Genomic DNA, 14,233 nt, shown 5'->3' on the forward strand with positions numbered 1-14,233 from the left:
GAACAGAATCACTGCAGCACTCTTCCTTTTGCTCTTCTACTTGGAATGCAACCGTGAACCCATCCGATTTGCCCTACTCATTCAACCCTACACACAGCTCCCTCTGATTTTGGATTAGATTATCTTCCTTCAGGGTATATTTCAGGGAGATTTGGGGAGTGCTTACAGAATGTCTGCGCAACTACGTTCTAATTATTTAAGAAGCTGGTGATCATCAGCAAGATGTTCTAATTGTCTGTGTAAGCATTCAGTCCTCTTCAATTGCAGCTTCATTTAGCTTAAATCACCTTTACTGAGATTGACTAAAATGAGTTAGTTCACAAATAGTCGTAGGCTAAATGCCTGCAAATGAACAGAAACAGTAGCTCAGCCTGTGAGCAATAGCTTTTAAACATGCTGTATTGTAATTTAACTGGATTTTGTGCCCAGACCAAGTAATATGGGCTCAAGCATTGACTCACAGTGTCTCCTAGGTATTGTGGAAAGGATTCTTATCTCCTCCTAAAAATGAGGTTGATGCAATTCTACAGGCTGCTGCCAATTCAGTATGTGTTGGATAGTTGTGCACATTTACAAGGACTTCTGTGAACATGTCTGGAAACTAGAATTTTTGAGTCAGTTGTGTAAGCTACCTATTAAGCCAATAGCCTTAGAACAAGGGAGAAGCTGAGCTGTCACAGCTATAGCTGGAAGATAGCTACAACAGCTAAGGGAGCAATAAAGTATAAGCATGACCTTATCTTAACAGACTGCTCTTTTAACATGTTCTTTCACATAAAAGACTACTGCTTTTTAGGGTTTAAAAACAAGTAACAACCACCAAAATACACTGCAAAACTAGGTTCTGCATTTGACAAGTCCAAAGGTTTATACACGCACTGTACACGCTACCAAGACACCACTAGGAAATACTTGCTCAATCAAGTCTGAATATCCCACAGTCCATCTCAAGTTTTATTCAGAAATGGATTCACTTAACTAAGAACAAACAACTGTAAGAGCGTGTCTTTTAATTACCTTTAAGTAGAACTTTGATATCTCAAAGAGACGCTGGCTGCATGACACAAAGCACTTATGATCTTCTGCAATTCCATGTTTTTGAAGAACGTCAGCAACCACCTCCTTCAGCATCTTGGATACAACAGAAACACACTCAAAAGTTCATCCCAATAGGACACCTGATCTTTTTTGATCTTGCCTCTGTTTTTAATCCATTGGCCAAATGCCATCAACCCCATGATCAAATCTGGACAGTTATTTAATAACAACTCCATTTCCTTCATTTAAAAATATAAGGAAATGTTTACCTGTCAAAACAACGTAAAGGATCAGTCAATATTCATATGGGGCTTGGAAGACAGGAAAAAATTGATAATGGCTTGGGTTTTCTCTTCTCCAAATAAAATAAAATAAAATAAACATACATATATATACACATAAAGATTAACTTTTCTTCATATCAGTATTCCCTTGTTTGACACATCCATATTAAAAAATAATTAAAAAAAACCCCAGACAGTACAGTTGGATTAGAAAATTTACTCTGACAGTCTTTATATCGAAGATGTTTAAACTTTGTTGTAGGTCTGAATGGATCACACCAATTTATGCTTACTTGGGCCATGCCAACTTGCCTTTAACAGTATGACATCAATATTAATGCGGTGTCCTATCTAGCACCCTGGGATTAATTTAAAATTAGTATCACCAAGGCAGAAACACTTTCGTGTACGGTATTTAAAAGTGGCATTCCTCATATATACAGCTTTAATTAAACATCATTGCACCAAAGTACGTTATCTCAATTAATGGACTTGTAGAACTACTGGAGTATCTCTTTATGCTCAGAATAGTTTGTTCTTCCACAGCGGCTTTGACCCTTCCAGCAGATATTTCTTTGTTGCCTGTAGGTTTTATATTAATTTTCTACATTTCATAACTCCTACTCACTGATAGCCATTCACACCTTTTCTACTCTTAGCTGTTATCTCTCTCAGCCTTAATTCTCTAGGCATGATATAATACTCCACGCATACTTTTTCAGTCCTTGCGTCTGCAACACTCTCCTCAGTGCCTTCAGGATTACTTACACGAGTGAACAGAATGAAATTAAACAATAAGAGAGATGAAGATAGTTTACTTTGAGTTAAGAAAATTTTAAAAATCAAGTCAGACAGAAAGAAATTAAGCAGATGCCTTTTCACTAAGCAAACAACATAGACCTTTACCCTTGTATGTTTCTGTGATCTCGGTTCCTTAGCTGGCTTTGAAGTCTTGGATTTGGTTGCACTTAGGCGACTGGCTGAGCCAGCCTTAGTGGTTACGTTGTGGGGTTGACCAGGCTGTTTCAATGGCATGGACGCTAAAGACACTGATCTTTCAGAGCGCTTCCTGGGTACAGCAACTGTGTGGTGACTTCCACTACTTCCACTTGCCTGAGAGAGGAGGGAATCTGTACTGTTAGATTTGGTTAGCCTGGAAAGACCAAAAAAAGAAAAAACAAAACCACTTTTTAATTTTGTACTGACTCTTTTGGTGCCCTTTTTTCTGCTATAGAGGCTGCTGCTCAGAGTATTAAGTACCATGCATTCTTGCAAACAGCATCTGAAAACAGCAGACAGGATTCTATTATGTGTCTTTTTTTGTATTAGAAGAACACTTTACTGACCGATTTGGTCTGTGATACATCGGACCATTGCATCTCTGATTAAAAATGTCTAGAAACGAACAGGGAAAAAAAAAAAAAAAAGAGATAACCAAGAACAGAAACTGGAAGAAGGTGTAGCTTTGCATGAACCCTTCAACTAGATAGCTAGGAAGAGCAGAGTTTGGTGGCCTCCAGTCTCAGGATACATCTTGAAACGATCTAACTTCTTTTGGCCCTACAGGAATGTCACAACTCATCTGTAACTATGGCAAGTTGGGTGTTAAAATTCTACTGGAACATTGTAATGTTGAATCCTCAACTGTGAAAGCACTGGTAATTCTGAAACTCCAGCCTGCAAAGTGCTAAGTGCAACGGCATCTTCTTTTCTAACTATTCAGCAAGCTGCAAAAGATACGGATATTCCTAAAACCATACCTCTGTTAAAGGCTTACTGTGATTAGACTGCAAAGGGTATCAAACTGGAAAGAAGCAGTATTACAGGAACAAGTGAATTCAGAAGTAGTGTAACATAGCAGATGCTATGCAGTTTTATCGATGCTAGGAGTTTGCATCCTCAGAATGAGGACAAGGACAAAAGGAAGTCTTAAAAACTAGACTTGCAGAAAAGACCTTAATAAACAAGGTTGACAGTAAGTTTGAATTTTGGTAGGTCATCTTATACCAGCAGTCTTTTGGATTAGGAATTCAATTACTCTGCTTGTACAGGGCTTGGCTTTCTAAACCTTTACTTGTTTATTTGTACTGCAACAGCACTTACAGTTTCGGTCCTAGATGAAACTGTCATCTTTTCAAAGGCACTTTGGGACTTTGCAAGACACAATCCCAAATCTCTTAAATAAAAGGTGCCTGTGCTGCATGGTTTTGATTAATCTAATGTTATCAATGAAAGGTCACACTTGAGGAAAAAAATGAACCTGCAGAAGAGGATTAAACAACTAGAACATTTGTCCAGACAGCTTCACTGAAAGCATTTTGAGATGAAAGAAAAGATGCATTTCAGAAAGGACTACTGAAATATTTCATGCCAGAGATCTATTTTATTCAGGGCATTACCTTTTCTTGGGATAAAAGCAATCCAAGTCTTTTGATCTGCATTTTAGCCTTGATGCCTCTGTTTTGAATTCGCTTTGTAAAGACTCTCCGTCAGGGACACTTCCAGGCTCTGACAAGACTGCAGGAGATGGGAGAGGGCTCAAGACGACTGGCACAGGGCAGCACTCTTTGGTGCAAGTAGTCTGAGTTTCATAGCGAATAAGACGAGTCTGAAGTTCAGCATATCCCACATCTCTCTCTAAGGCTCTTCTGTTATCTAGACAATATCTACAATTGAAAATCGTGAGAAATCTATGAAAGTCTCTGCTTCATTACAATCAGAAAAAAACCAGAAAAACTTACTTTTGACAATCATATAAGCTCCAAAACTTTGTTTGTACTGGTGTATTGTTCTGAAAGATAGATTAAACAGCCCAGTAAACTAACACATGCCTGATAGGATTTTGCTATATTTAAGTCTCACTCCAATGAAGAAGCTGAATCATATACTATTTGTAAGTCATTACCCTGTGGTCTTACAGGGAAGATTCCCATGGACATGGGCAGAATTTTTTCCTTGAAAAATAAGTCATGTTTTTTATATTCAGTCTATACTTAACAGGGGTTACATCTCTTAATATGCTAACCAGTGTGAAACTCCAATAAAACAGCAATGAGAGTAACTCTGAACTCAAATAAATGATGAACCCAGCACACCACAACGGATACAGGATCTTCAGACCTCAGACCTGTCAAGCATCCACCAAGACTTCGAGACCCAGAAAATATCAGGTTATTATATATAAATGATACACTCTAATATGATCATGCAATATGCCTCCATTTCTTCCTGGGAGAACGCAACTTCCTTTGTCAAAAACCCCCAACCAACCCCAAAATACAATCCAAGACTTCTTCAGTGCATATGCCGTAAGAGAATCACAGGAAATGCCTGAAGAAAAGATCCCAAAATACAATATATGTGATTTGAAAGTTAGAAGTTCTTCAGGTATCTCAAAATACAACAATACTGATATAATTTTACGAAGAGTCAGGTTGTGCCAAAAATTAAGTTGCTGTGAGATTGTATTAATTGAGTGCAAGTATGAGGAAGATAGGGAATGGTCACTGTTATAAGTGCTATTGCTAACTGGACTCTTTGGAAGTGCGACCTTTAGTTTTGTCCAAGATAAGCACTGCTATATGAGAGATTCACGTTTTTTAAATGCTACAAATACAGAAGTGTCACTGAACAAGCATAAGCTTCCTACTGATCACAACAAATAAACAGTTTAATCAACCAAATCAAAAGACGACACCGTATTAAATACAGTGGAGCCAAAAAAGATCAAATGAACAGTGCTAACTCAATGAAATACACTCATGAGATTACAATACAAAATGCATCTTAACTAACTTTTCTCTTGTGTAAGTGACTTCCAAGATTCCTTGCAAAAGATCGATGCCTTATCGCCCAGTAACTTATACTACCTCTACTGCAGGGGAAGACAATCGTATTATCCAATATTATGCCATCCTTTTCTTAACATGCATTCTGAACAGCGTGAGCTATCACTCAAGCCTGCCTTCCAAACCACTCAGCAATGTTCCCTGCTCTTCGGAACTTTAGACATATTCTTTACTTTTATGTTTTAACATAGAGTCATGTTAAATTGCTAGATCTGATTTTTTCACTTTCCTCAAAGTATTTTCATATTCAGGGAGAAATTCACTTTTCTAATAACAGACTGGTGAATCCATTTCTACAGCTGATGAAGACTTTCCACTAAAAATAAGTTCATTATCTGATAAAAGCAAGGTCTCTTGACTTACAGATTTCAAGGTATTTAATTTTCCTTGTATATATTCCCAGTCCCCTGAGTAATCACATCCCCTACAAAGATAAAAACGTTTTTTCTCTTTAGAAGTTAAATTGCCATTTTACTCACTCTGCTTTAACAGCAATTACTTTCTCTTTGCAACACAAGATTCAATTGGCTGCCACAGGCTCATTACACCAGAAATATGATTTAATCATAGCTGCTGCTCCTGGTTTTGTTGACAAGACTTTACGTCCAAATATAAATACAGCAGCTATGCAGATGGAAACCGCAATCACAACTGTATGGTACAAAACACATCTGCTCCAACAGACCATACGATGCTCTTGCTACAACATATTCTGGTCGTACAGCTGTAGGTTCCTCCCTTTCAACACTAGCTCCCACCACCTCTCTGTACTGCTTCTGTCCCTTATTGCTAGCACATTCCGCTTTTAACATTAAGATGCCAGGGTCTCCCTCCTCTCCACAGCATCCAGGCCTCCCTGTGGTCTCCACCTGCCATGTTTTTGCTATGAGAAGAGGCAGCACAAGCTGTGCTGTGCCTAATTTGAATCCCCATGCACACTCCCCACAGAGGTCAGGTAGGTCTGCGAGCTACCACAGACAACAGTCAAGTGCCTTCTTCCAACACCTGGGAGGACCAATCTGCATTTCTCCTATCTACCCAGCTGCCCCTCGTACCTAAAACCTAAGAAAGCTAACAGGCTTATGAGCTACCACTTCAAAAAAAGAAGAAACAAATAGCTGAACTGATAGGAATGACAGCTTCACTTCCCTAAAGAACATGGCTAAAATTGCCAGATATTAAACAGAGTCTTAACCAAACTATTTCTGCAGTTGATAGGAAAAAAGTACCAGCAGTGTAATTAGTCACATTCTGATAACCTGAAAATGTGATTTTAGGAGGCAGCAGACATTTTCACAAAGACTGAACTGCCTATGCTTGGTATCCACTGCATTTCTTTATATATACTGCGTTAAGACCAAGGGTCTATCTACACAGAAGAGTTATACTACATTATCTGCTCTAGCATTTGTGTATGTGCTTTTCCTCTTCTTCGCAACGACTATTTTATATTTTTCTGAATTATTTTTCCACAGCAACACTGTATGATGTTTGCTCATCTAAAGCTCTGACAAATAACCAACATTGGCTGTCTGGGACAAAATACAGTCCTAATTGGGTCCTTTTGAAGACTCTTACCACTAACACTTGCCTGCTGGTGTTGGTTTTCAGGTTCCCTGAACATATACATAACTTCACAGCAGGTCTTACAAACCTTGTGACTATTAGTCAGAAAGTGCCTACAATTTAGTATCAAACTAGAATCAATGTATGTAGTTCACTCATGCGCTGCCCAAGGGACTTGATATGTACTAATGAACCCTCCTCCCCTTGCCACTTCTAATTCTGAATTAAAATTTCCAGAGACACTGAGAATAGTTACAGCAGTACAACTCAGAAAAAACCCATAACCTTAAATGTTTTTACATTACCATCAAGGCAGGAGTGCTGCAATTTAAACCAATGAATAAAATAAAGAAAGGGACAGGTGGCACATGCAAAGTTTTTCCAATGAAGGAGAAGGATACATAGTTTTCCATAATTAATATTCATGTTGCTTGAAATGTTTCTAATTATACCTTGACTGGAAGCTGAAAAATAATTGTGGGAAAAGAAGCCAGGAAACTTACTCAAGTCCATGATAATGGCATCCAGCTGCTTTTTCAAAAGGCAAACCTCTGAGTTTCCGAGGAGTAAGCTCTGGTGTCAAAAGAAATGAGTTTTCACTGAAAGCAAAAAAAATACACATCTATTTCAACTAATTACTGTCAGGGTAAATTATACTTCTAAAAGTCAGAAACAAATACCTGCCATAAGAAGACCAGAACAGCATATCTTGTAGTTAAGCCCCTGGGGTACAGCATCAATGGAAAATTAAATCTTTATTGAAGTGAGATTTAAGTTCAACTAATACCTACCAAGCTGTAAATATTACAGAAGCTCCTAGACATTTCAACCAGTTTAGAGGTCACTCCTCCCAATAATTTATCAGTAAAAATAAGCAGCTATCACCCCATTTCACCACGGGACACCTGAGTAGCTGAATGAACTGAGAGAAACCAAGAACTGACTTCCCATTTCTCAATCCAGTACTACGATCAGTGAATTCCCTCCCTTGAGCTTCAAGTTGCTGTCTCACCTAAGTCACCTTTCCCAGGCTTCATAATTAGCCTCGTCTCCTGTGATATTTGAATTCCAGGTAGTAACTCTCTGCAACTAAATCATATGAGCACATTTGAAAGTATTTCATTGAATAAGCCACAGCAAGACAGACAGAAAGAGCGTACTGCCAGATCCTAGCATACCCTGTTAAAGTCACATCACATTTACCACTAAAGAAGGGAAGAGATGAAGGCAAGATGCAATAGTGTCTGAAACATACACATTGCTTCAAATCTCATTCATAGAGACTGTCTCTGCATCATTACCATTGGAATAATTATCTGGGAAAAACATCCAGGAAAGATGTGATACTGGATCTGGCGAGATGGTCATTCAGAAAGACTGTCAGACAAAACTCTGCCAAACCTCTATCTAAGCTCAAACATGAAAATGAAGTGAAAACACCCTTAACTGACTGGTCTCTCATAAACCCTCTTTTTTCCTTCTGTTGGTCAGAAAAATCTTTGGGTCTGTAGCCACTGTGCTTGAACATCTACTGTGCAAAGCTGGTAATTACTTCAGAGAATCTAGTCAGAGCACCTGCTAGGGGAGCAAGCAGCTACGAGTACAGAGTTCTGCTAGATGTAACAGGAACAGCAACCTGGTCTGTCAGAAAGGGTTCACCATCTCCTAGACAGCAATCCAGCTATGGATTTTCATAGGTTTTCTGGCTTCTTTTTGGACCAAGCAGAATCACATGTACAGTGTAAGTCATTGGGAGACCTTGTAGCCTTCAAGCAAAAACATTTAATCTGCTTTATTATCTAGTATCTTGATTCTGGTTTTATACTTCCCTTAGATAACCAAGATCTGTCTTGAGAGACAGACTCACTTTACAGCAAGTACTACAAAGCAGAGGTTTCGTTATCATACTTTCTCCTAATAACTGGCAGAAATCCAAGAAAACTGGACCAAACCCTCTCAAATGCAGACCTCACTCAGCTATAGCTCAAAGCAAATCATTCAAAAGAATCCAAGTATTCTATGGTATAAAGCTTCTCTGGAGGCTTTTGAAAAATCAGGGATTAAAAAACCACTTTTGTAGTAAATAAATTATTAACTCATTTCCCACACAACTAATTGGAATGAAAATATTTTATATTATAGCCAAAATCCTAAATCATCTGCATTTATTAACTAACAACTCTGTAGGAGACTCTCAATCTTCACTGCATATTTCCTAACTTGCTTGAATTCTCTGCTCAGAACATCTTTAGATTACTTTCAAAACTCCAGGAAGTATTTTACAGCAATCTCCAAAATCCTACAGAATCTTTCTCTCTCACAAACCCTCTTAATTTATTACACATAATGAAGTTTAAAACAGGCTCGAGGGCTGTATCCAGTAATTCCATTATACATTCTATTATTCAACGTAAAAAAGGTCACCAATATAACTCTAGATTGTTTTGCTTACTTAGCAGTCTGTGGCACACTGCACAAATAGCATAGGTTCTGCTTCTACAAACACTATCTTGACTCTTATATACGTTGGCCTTAACTCTAACAGATGAAAATTACTCCACTAACACCTTATATCAATCTTCCTGCTGAAAAAGCAGTGGTTAATACACTAACACTTACCAGCAGACACACTAAGGATGAATACTTGCAAAGCAGTCAGAGTAGACAAGCTTCTTTTAAGGAGCACTTTCCCACACAAGACTATAGATAGGAGTGCTGGGCCAGCATCACGAGACACACAGTTAAGCAGGCTCAACTATTGCCTTTTTCACACTTTAATTGTCTTCCTACCTAGTCTCCCCTCCACTGAATGAAAGAAATCACACCAATAAAATTACAGTCATGCCACAGTGACTTCTGCTTTGCTAGAAATACTCTTTTGGAAATGGGCACGTATGGTGGCAGCAGCTTGCAGCGTAGCCATGGCAGAGGTCTACTGGCACACTTTTACGCATCAGGTGATTATTCTGTAATTTAAATGCATAGGACCAACATCACCATCTCCAGCCATTTCAGATTATGACAGAACTAAATAGCAAGACTGACAGGAGGACAGTAACAGTTCATTTCACTGGCAGGCATGTGATGCAAGGGTGTTGCAAGTTACAAACTCAAATCCAATTAGGCCATTCTGAGACTCTCATGTAGTCGTTATTCACATTCTCCTACATCAGTTCTGAGTATGGTCTTCAGTGGTTTTAATATGCTGGATTCATACCGCTTGGGAATTCGTAGTGGCTGAAGATCACCAACAGGTAGCCCTTCTGGTGTGAAATATTTCAGCAATTCTTTAGCATCGAGCAATGTCAATGACTCCCGCTGGCTATCTTTATGCCCCAGCAATTGCTCAGATGAATGTGCAAACACAGAAATGCTGGGGAAAAAATAAAAAGAACAATCGAAGTAATTTTTTTTTACTTTTCAGTCTTTTCTTTAGTTATCTTGTTGCATTGGGGAAAAAAATATTAAAAAAATCACTGCTGGTCTCAAGGTTGCTCCTTGAAAACATTTATACAAATGCCAATTCTCTGCCATCCTACTGAAGAAAGTAATTTCTTCAAGGTCTTAGAGTTTAGTTATGAAATACACCATGGGAAGAATATTATTCATCCCTTTTTTCCACTTATGGACCTGTGGGATCAAAAATTAATACCCATAAAAAAGGGAAAAACCAAAAAAAAAAGACATACGATATGCAGCAAAGGAACCATAAAGCCACTACTGCATGCAACTCTCCACTTTTTTTTTTTTTTTCTTTTTAGTGTCCTCAATGAAGTATAGTAAAGTTCTCTCTTTTCTACTGTTAACCAACATGCTGTACCCTGATTCAGGATAGGTAGAAGACAACCAGTTCAGAATATAATGAAATAAACAGTAATTGACTATGAAACAGAAAGGTCCTTCAGGAAGCTTTTCAAAAGCTAATTAAGAAGGAAAAACTTACCCTGTTTGCTCCTCAAACGCCTTTAACAAAGCAGAGATCTAATGTGATAATTTCTGACACGCAGAACTCTAGTCTAGGCCACGGCTAACTGGTATTTGAAAGACAGAAATGGGATGGAACTGGCAGAGAAAAAGGCAGCTGGATACCTGGGCTCTAAAGGTCTGTCAGCAACAATGTTAAGACCCAGTGAAGATCATTAACTCTTACAAAAAAGTGAGAGCTAAAATGAAATTAATAGGCTGTATTGAGTGACACAAAGGTCTACAGGTTTCACTTAAACAGTACTGAAGGAAAACTAAAACTAAATATAAATTTCAAACATAAAAACAATAGGATCTTATACTGTAAAATTACTTGAGACCTGATACTGACTATTTAGGAAATATTTGTATTTCTATATATAAATATTTATGAGATTACATATTTAGGAAATATGAGAAATACGTACTATCTTTATTATTTATGCCCCAAGGTGTGCTGGGAGGAAAAAAAAAAAAGCTTTTTTATGTTTTTTCTACTATGGCTACCGTTTTCTAGTAGTGCCATTTTGGTAATTTAGTTTTGGAACTATGCCACTTTTAGCTAACTTCCAGCTATGTTTTGCCAATAAAAATCAAATCAATACAACTTTAAATACCAGGAAAATACACCTTTGGAAACTGACAGACACTTAGTTTTGGACTTAAGCAATGTTTCCTCTGAAAGATTATCAATATAATTGAAAACAATTTACAGAACAGCTATCAACATACACTGTTCCTCTAGAGAGGTGTTCACTGGCCACTACAAAGATGATCCCCATTACCTCATTTTTTGTTTGTTTTTTTCAAAGTTTTCAAAATTCTGAAGAACATGTCTTTCTGGCCACTCCATTGGATTTGGCTCCATTAAATCTAATTCTGCAAGAAATATATGGTGAATAACCCTTAACAGAAATAAATAATCTTATTATTTGAAGAAATATTATACACATATATAAACTGGTTTTTAATAAGTATATTCCTTCATATATATACACACACACGTAAGCATATAAGTAAAAGGAACACCTGCCTGGTGCTGTCATCAGAAATATTTTATGCATAATTTTTTTTTGTCAAGGAAAAGAAAGGAAATAGTTAATGCAAAGATAATTTCAGTTTGCAAAAAAAGTCTAGAAAGCTACTTTACTTTTTCTTCTATTTTTCCCTCTTTTGGTGAAAGACTCTCCTTCTTTTAATAAAGAATTGAGAACAAGTATGAAAATACATCAAAAGAGAATAAGTAGTGTATTTTCTAATTAATGATAGTTACCAGAAGTCACAGCGCACGACGCAGTTTTCTTGGTAACCTTCTGTAGAACAGGCTTAGGAAGACCAGTGTTGCATAGGTCCAAAAAACACTCTCTTGTAAGCTCTAACAAGTTTTTGAACTCATCAGTAGAAATAACTGGACGCTGCTTGGTCAATTCCTTTCTCTCTATGAAAAGAAAAAGAAAGAAAAGCTACCACACCTGTTAAGTAACAAAGAATAATTAGCGCCTGCTAAAACCCAACAAAACAAGAAAATCCCCACCCCAAAACAATAACACAAAGTTAACTTGACACTTACTACTGTACTGTTAAGCAAGGCACAGGTGGTTTACTCCATAGGCAAGTGAAAAGACTTAGCAGTGAGAATACCTGAAAACCCACGTGAATCAACTTTTGACAGTTGTTTAATTTCTGTATACACACATTTCCGAGTATATCCAGGTTTGTCTCTCCCCTAGAGACAAACATCTGGACATGATGAGCCCAAACATGAAAAGCTTCAGTCTACAGAGCCTCCTACCCACCTACTTTTACTGCTGTTGCAGGAGTGTGGCTCCAACATAACTGACAGCCTGTTCTGGTCTCTTTGGTGAGAACATCAAGGGTCAGGTAATTCTCATATGGATTTAAGATGACTAGGAAATCCCAACTGCTCCTAGCCAGTCTTCATCCTAATGGAAATGGGTGACCCACTCAAACTAAAACACAAGCTCTAAAGCAGCCCCAAGCTCAGGGTTAAAGTAGTCAGGAATCTCAAAATGACTGCAAGTTGGCGGCGGTGGGGGATGGAAGAGTAGACTATAAGCAGAAATCGTATTTTCCTTAAGCTGGTACTCTGTTAATGATAAAACACTTAAATTATCTTCACAGTATGCCATTTTCAATAATCTAGCCAATCTCTGAGAAGTGTTTTTTGTTTTAATTGAGTCTCTTTGAGCAATGGACTTAGAAAAAAATCAGGACAGTCAAACGTACTTCTCTGCAAAGTCATGAAAATCTACAGAGGATGACCTTTCAGTTATTATTATGAATGACATATCATGATAAACATAACAAATCTCCAATGCATACTTCTCTTCTGCAGAGAAAAAGTTTATTACCACAGAATTATTCCAAAGCTGTGCTTAAACATTCAACGTATTAGTGTAACAAACATCCACCAACTTTAAGTTCAGCATACGCTTTTCCTCAATATTTAAAAGTCTTTATCTGACATACAATCGTGGATATACTACAAAAAGTTTCCTTTTAAAGCTCCACTTTTCTCTTCATAAAGCGGTCAACTCACCTCTGTTTTGCAAGGTGAGCCATCACATTCAGTTTGAAATAAAGGCCTTTAAAATACTGGTTTGAGACCTACCAGTTCTCTCCTCATTACTTACTGAAATATTCCTTCAAGGCAAACACTTGAAGACGAGACAGTTTCTTTTCTCTCTCTAAAATCTCCTCTCCACAAAAATGGGGCAGAGACTTGATAAAGTCAGCAATATGAAAGCCTGTACAGATTAGGAGAAATATATTATTGAGATTCCCCCGTAGGACTGTGGAGACACCAAGTCATTACTTCTTAAAAGACATAAACATAGCAGACACACAAATTCCCTGTTCAAAGGAAACAAACAACCAGATTTTCAAATATGGCTAATCATAAAAAAAAAAAAAAAAAGAAAAGGAAATTAATTACAGCAGAACACTAGGGCGATAACTTGGAATAGATGTCTGACCAGTATTTCTGAATTTCTGTACAAAACCGATATGACAACACAATTAACATGACTTGACATTTAAAGATTAAAAGCTCCTAAGTTTAATACCAGGAAAAAAAGTTTTTTCTCAGCATACAGTCAAGGACTTTCAGTCTATTGACACCACACTAATAGGATTTTAATTAGGACAAATGGTAAGCAGTCAGTCATATTGCACATGGATTTATTTCAATGATAAGGAAATAAGCAGATAAGATGCAGGTCACTGTGCTCTTTTTCTTTGTCAGAGTTACCGAGAGCAAATACACAAATTAGCAGAGTAATCTAGTACATGTATTTGTAACAAGACTACTTCTCTAAGATAAATTATACATGCACGTATACTCTTATCTAGGGGAGCTGCTATGATATCAGCGCTAGTTCATATCCTAACCACTCTGCAGTAATATGGACATCTGCAAAGTAACTGAAGACACAATGGTGAAATTCGATTTGCCTGCCAACCTTGCAGTTTTCATTTTAAATCATCAGTGAAATAGGCTTGTCAACAGATTAA

General features: G+C 37.5%; 1 protein-coding gene across 3 annotated transcripts in view; it reads right to left on the reverse strand.

The window, feature by feature from the left end:
* Positions 1 to 14,233, reverse strand: part of MTBP (MDM2 binding protein) — a gene marked incomplete at its 5' end in the record, with an annotated part of 34,745 nt that overhangs the window by 7,691 nt on the left and 12,821 nt on the right. For 2 of the 3 annotated variants that reach the window (XR_013926596.1, XM_080378346.1), the window contains 8 exons: positions 1,018 to 1,131; positions 2,229 to 2,475; positions 3,722 to 3,988; positions 7,240 to 7,335; positions 9,954 to 10,109; positions 11,485 to 11,578; positions 11,973 to 12,137; positions 13,354 to 13,467. Coding sequence is in view for 2 of the 3 variants with exons in the window: in XM_080378346.1 (XP_080234472.1) it covers positions 1,018 to 1,131; positions 2,229 to 2,475; positions 3,722 to 3,988; positions 7,240 to 7,335; positions 9,954 to 10,109; positions 11,485 to 11,578; positions 11,973 to 12,137; positions 13,354 to 13,467 (1,253 nt within the window). The remainder of the gene's footprint in view (positions 1 to 1,017; positions 1,132 to 2,228; positions 2,476 to 3,721; positions 3,989 to 7,239; positions 7,336 to 9,953; positions 10,110 to 11,484; positions 11,579 to 11,972; positions 12,138 to 13,353; positions 13,468 to 14,233) is intronic. The other variant, XM_080378347.1, reaches the window with a different exon arrangement.

This window comes from Falco punctatus (genome assembly GCF_963210335.1).
Source record: "Falco punctatus genome assembly, chromosome: 3".
NCBI classification, from domain to species: domain Eukaryota; kingdom Metazoa; phylum Chordata; class Aves; order Falconiformes; family Falconidae; genus Falco; species Falco punctatus.